The following is a 3,884-nucleotide window of genomic DNA, read 5'->3' as shown; positions in this document are numbered from 1 at the left end:
GTAAGGATCCAAAGCTGCGAGACCTCTTAGCTTATCTCCGGGATGGAACTGTTCCAAAACGGAAAATGCCACTCCCACTCTCAGACTTTGAGCTAAAGGACGGAGTTCTCTATCGGCTGCTACACCTTCCTGATAAGATTTTATACCAGGTATATGTTCCGGAAACTCTCCATCACTCAGCACTGAAGGCAGCTCATGAGCCACCCCTTACGATGCACCCTGGAATCCATCGGACCTACCACAATCTCCGCAGTATGTTTTATTGGCCAAACATGTTACGTGACACCCGTCGTTATGTGGAACATTGCCTTTCATGTCAGCAAGCACGAGGGGTTGCCCAGAGGGTTCCTATGGCTGAAGCCCCATTGGCCCTTTACCCTTTAGAAAGAGTCTCCATGGACATTTTGGACCTGAGTCAAGCACCGATGAGATGGGCACTTACCATCATAGATCAGCACACACGTTTTATGCAGGTGATCCCACTCAAAGATATTACAGCTTCTAGAGTTCATCGGGTCTTTCTTGATTACTGGGTGACATACTTTGGCCCACCTCGAGTTATTCAGACAGACAATGGTCGTCAGTTCATTTCTCAGGTGTTTGCAGAGTTGGTAGAGATTTTGCGAGCCACTCATCATTTCACCATTAGGTATCATCCGCAAGCAAACGGTCTTGTTGAAAGGACCAATCGTGTCGTGAAGGCTGCCCTTCGTGCTGTTGTTGGTGAACACCCTGGAAATTGGGACAAATATGTATCAGAGTTGTGGCTTGCTCTCAACTCTGCCATTCACCGGACTACTGGTGAACAGCCCTTATACTTACTCACTGGAAGGCACGGATACTTTCCTGTGGGTTTGACAAACGAAGCAGTTTTTGATGAGAACACCACCTTTCAACAGCGACTGAAGACTGCTCGTCGTGCAGCTGTTGAAGCTTCCAAGAATGGTCGGGAAGTCTATGGAAAGTCAGCGTGCAAAAGGAAGCTTTACCCCGGAAGAGGGCCACTTAGTCTGGTATAAAGAGATGGTGCCTCGTCCACTAGGACCAAAATGGCGTGGACCTGCTCGCATCTGCAAGCGACTGGGCCCTGTTTCATTTGAAGTTCAGCACCTGGATTCTGGCAAGGTTCTCCGCGCCCATCTTAACCATCTAAGACCTTACAAATCATCAGAAGAACTTGCTTATGCTGATGTTGAAGAGGATCCTGATGAGCTTCCTGAAGATAATGATCCATGGGTAGCAATTCTCACGTCATGTGTTTGGGATCCTGGTATTCATGAATAAACCTGAATGGCATCCAAGACAACCAGCTCAAAACTTGTAGGGACGTCATATCAGTGAGCCATTGGCCTAGTGCCACGCTGAGTTGAGGGTTGCTGTTATCATTTTGTTTGGGATCTTGTCGGCGGTAACAGAACCTTTGCATGTTGTCACAAGCTGCATGTTAGATAATATAAGGACTCTGCTTTCCATGAGTCATTGGCCTTGTGCCACATGGATGTAGAGATTGCTGTTAGAGGTACTTTCACAGATGTTAGGGACTTTACTTTCCATGCGTTAATGGCCTTGTGCCACATGGGAGTAGACAGTGCTGTTCCTAAGAAGTTAGGGTCTCTACTTTTTGTGCGCCATTGGCCTTGGGCCACACGGAAGTAGAGGTTGCTGTTAAACGTAATTGACGCTACTGCACACTGCGTCACCTGCAGATAATGCTGTCCTCATGAAATACTGCAGTTCCCCTAGAATGGACGAGTGACCCAGTGGTGCTTCTAAAGGTGAACTATTTGGATGTTTTCATATTGCACTTTCGTGAGTATGAGATCACATTGTTACTCTGTTGTCCGCTCCACTTGAAATATCAGGACTCAGGCTTGCTTCTCTTTTCAGGTCTCCGCTGACTGCTTCGACCCCGAGCGGGGGGAGGAATCTGTAAGGAACCTTCTCATTCTGCAACCCTTCCCGCGAGCATCCTACAATGTCTCTCACTCCCGCGGATTTATCGCTCGAAGTTGCGTCCTCGTCTGTGCGCGGTTCTCTCTTTTTATTATCCTTTTTGTGTGTTTTGTCCTTGTTTTTTTTTCTTGTTTTTTTTTTCCTTTTTGGCTTTTGTTTTAGTCTGCCTGATAGCCGTTCTCTGTTTCTTTATATATACTTTCGTTTTTACCGTGTTGTCTTTTACCAGTTCTTTGATAATTTTATTGAGTTCTTAGTCACTGTTTTAAGCTATTTCTTTTACTTTTTTTTTATCATAAGTTATTTAGTTTGCTTGGTGACTCATCATGGAGTGAAGGTACGACATCTTTTCAAAAGTCGTATTTATGGTCACCTAAATTATTTTGTTTCTCTTATTTGTATGTGTTTTCTCTTAGTTCATATTACGACATCCTTCCTGGTATTTTTTTTAATTGTAATCTGGTTTTATATAGCATTTTCATTTTACGTGGCTGATGACGTCACAGAGTGTATATATACAACCCAGTTTTACCGCCAAATACAGTCAGTCTATAGCAGTCAGTGTGTGTTATTGCCCCTCTTTTGACCTGAGAACACCGGATACCATACCTACAGCTACACAAAGAGAAGTTAAGTCTAGAGAGCCTGATATTTTTAGTTTACTAGGAGCTGGACGTGATCTCTATTTCTATAAGAAACATATACATTTAATGATGCCTTGCTATTTATTTTCAATGGTTTTACTTTTATTTTATTCACTTTTATTCACTATCCCCTCAGGACTTGGCTTTTATTTTTGTGCTTGTTTTATTCTGCCGTGCTTTTGCTTACTCTTAGCCTTTGCCCTTATTTTTACTTTCCTTTGAGATGCACCTTCAGTGTTTGTGTCGCTGTGCTTTAGCAACTTTTTAAAATTATTATTTAAAGGCCTTTTGCCTAAGGACCATCTACGGCTCCTTTTTTTTTTTTTTTTTTTGCAGCAGTTAATGTCAGCCTTTAGCTTAGCACTTCATTTTGAAGTCGCTTTTATTTGTTCACGGCAGTTTTAAATTACCTATAGGGTCTTTTATATTTCTTCATTGCTTTACCTGGTTTTATATATTATTTTCATATGTTTTATTCAGTGTTTACTATGAATGAATATTAAGGAGATACACACTGGAACTTGCCCCCAAATAGTTCTCATGCAGAGTCCCCCCCCCCCCCCACGCTACCACACCTCAAGGGGATCTGTACATGAGAGGGCATTTCTAAGGGAGACTTGTATCCCTTGCTAGCACAAAGGGAAGGGAGTTAATAGTGCGGGATCCCTAGCCACAGATGCACTAAGTTGATACACCACACTTTTTTATAAGAATAAACCTGTGTTTTATACCCTTTTGACTTACCTTTCTCACTGGTCCGTGATCTACATCTACACTACTTATTCTATACGTAACACTACTTGTACACTATACCTTATGTTCCATACTTACCTTGCCTTCTTCTCGCCCTTTTCCTTCGACTAATTCACCTTAGCTCTGTATCTATCACTTCGTGTTTCCCGTTTTCCCTCACGGATCCCGTCTTTCACGTTTTCATACTTTCCTGTCATTCATTTCTTTTACGTGCCCATTTTTGTATAGTTGTATTGTTCTTTTTATTTTATGTATTTTAAAACTTGTTTTAAACTTACCATACACTATTTAATAAATTTAATCAAATGCATTATGGGTAAAACCTCACCAAGCGCGGGAAGCACCAGTATAAAAGGTTAAGCCAGGTCGGTCAGAGAGGACAGCACTCGTGTTCGAACTCTTGTAGAGTAAACACCCTGTCTAACGCAGTAGCAACAAACTAAGAAGTCTTGTGCCACTTGAGCTACCCTGGAGCCCGGGGCCTCTTGTCTCGCTTGACATTGTTGTTCCTGAGTTTTCTTAACGTAAATTAAA

General features: G+C 42.5%; 1 protein-coding gene across 1 annotated transcript; it reads left to right on the top strand.

Annotated features, from left to right (window-relative positions):
* The first annotated feature begins 982 nt into the window (after positions 1-982).
* Positions 983-2,004, top strand: LOC125040907. Its single transcript, XM_047635700.1, has 2 exons — positions 983-1,279; positions 1,377-2,004. Exons 1-2 carry the CDS (start codon positions 1,024-1,026, stop codon positions 1,502-1,504), a joined length of 384 nt encoding a protein of 127 aa, XP_047491656.1. The 5' UTR covers positions 983-1,023; the 3' UTR covers positions 1,505-2,004.
* Positions 2,005-3,884: the final 1,880 nt, after the last annotated feature.

This window comes from Penaeus chinensis, chromosome 29, assembly GCF_019202785.1.
Source record: "Penaeus chinensis breed Huanghai No. 1 chromosome 29, ASM1920278v2, whole genome shotgun sequence".
NCBI classification, from domain to species: Eukaryota; Metazoa; Arthropoda; class Malacostraca; order Decapoda; family Penaeidae; genus Penaeus; species Penaeus chinensis.
Note: the sequence above shows the minus strand (reverse complement) of the source record. Positions and strands in the feature narration are given on the sequence as shown.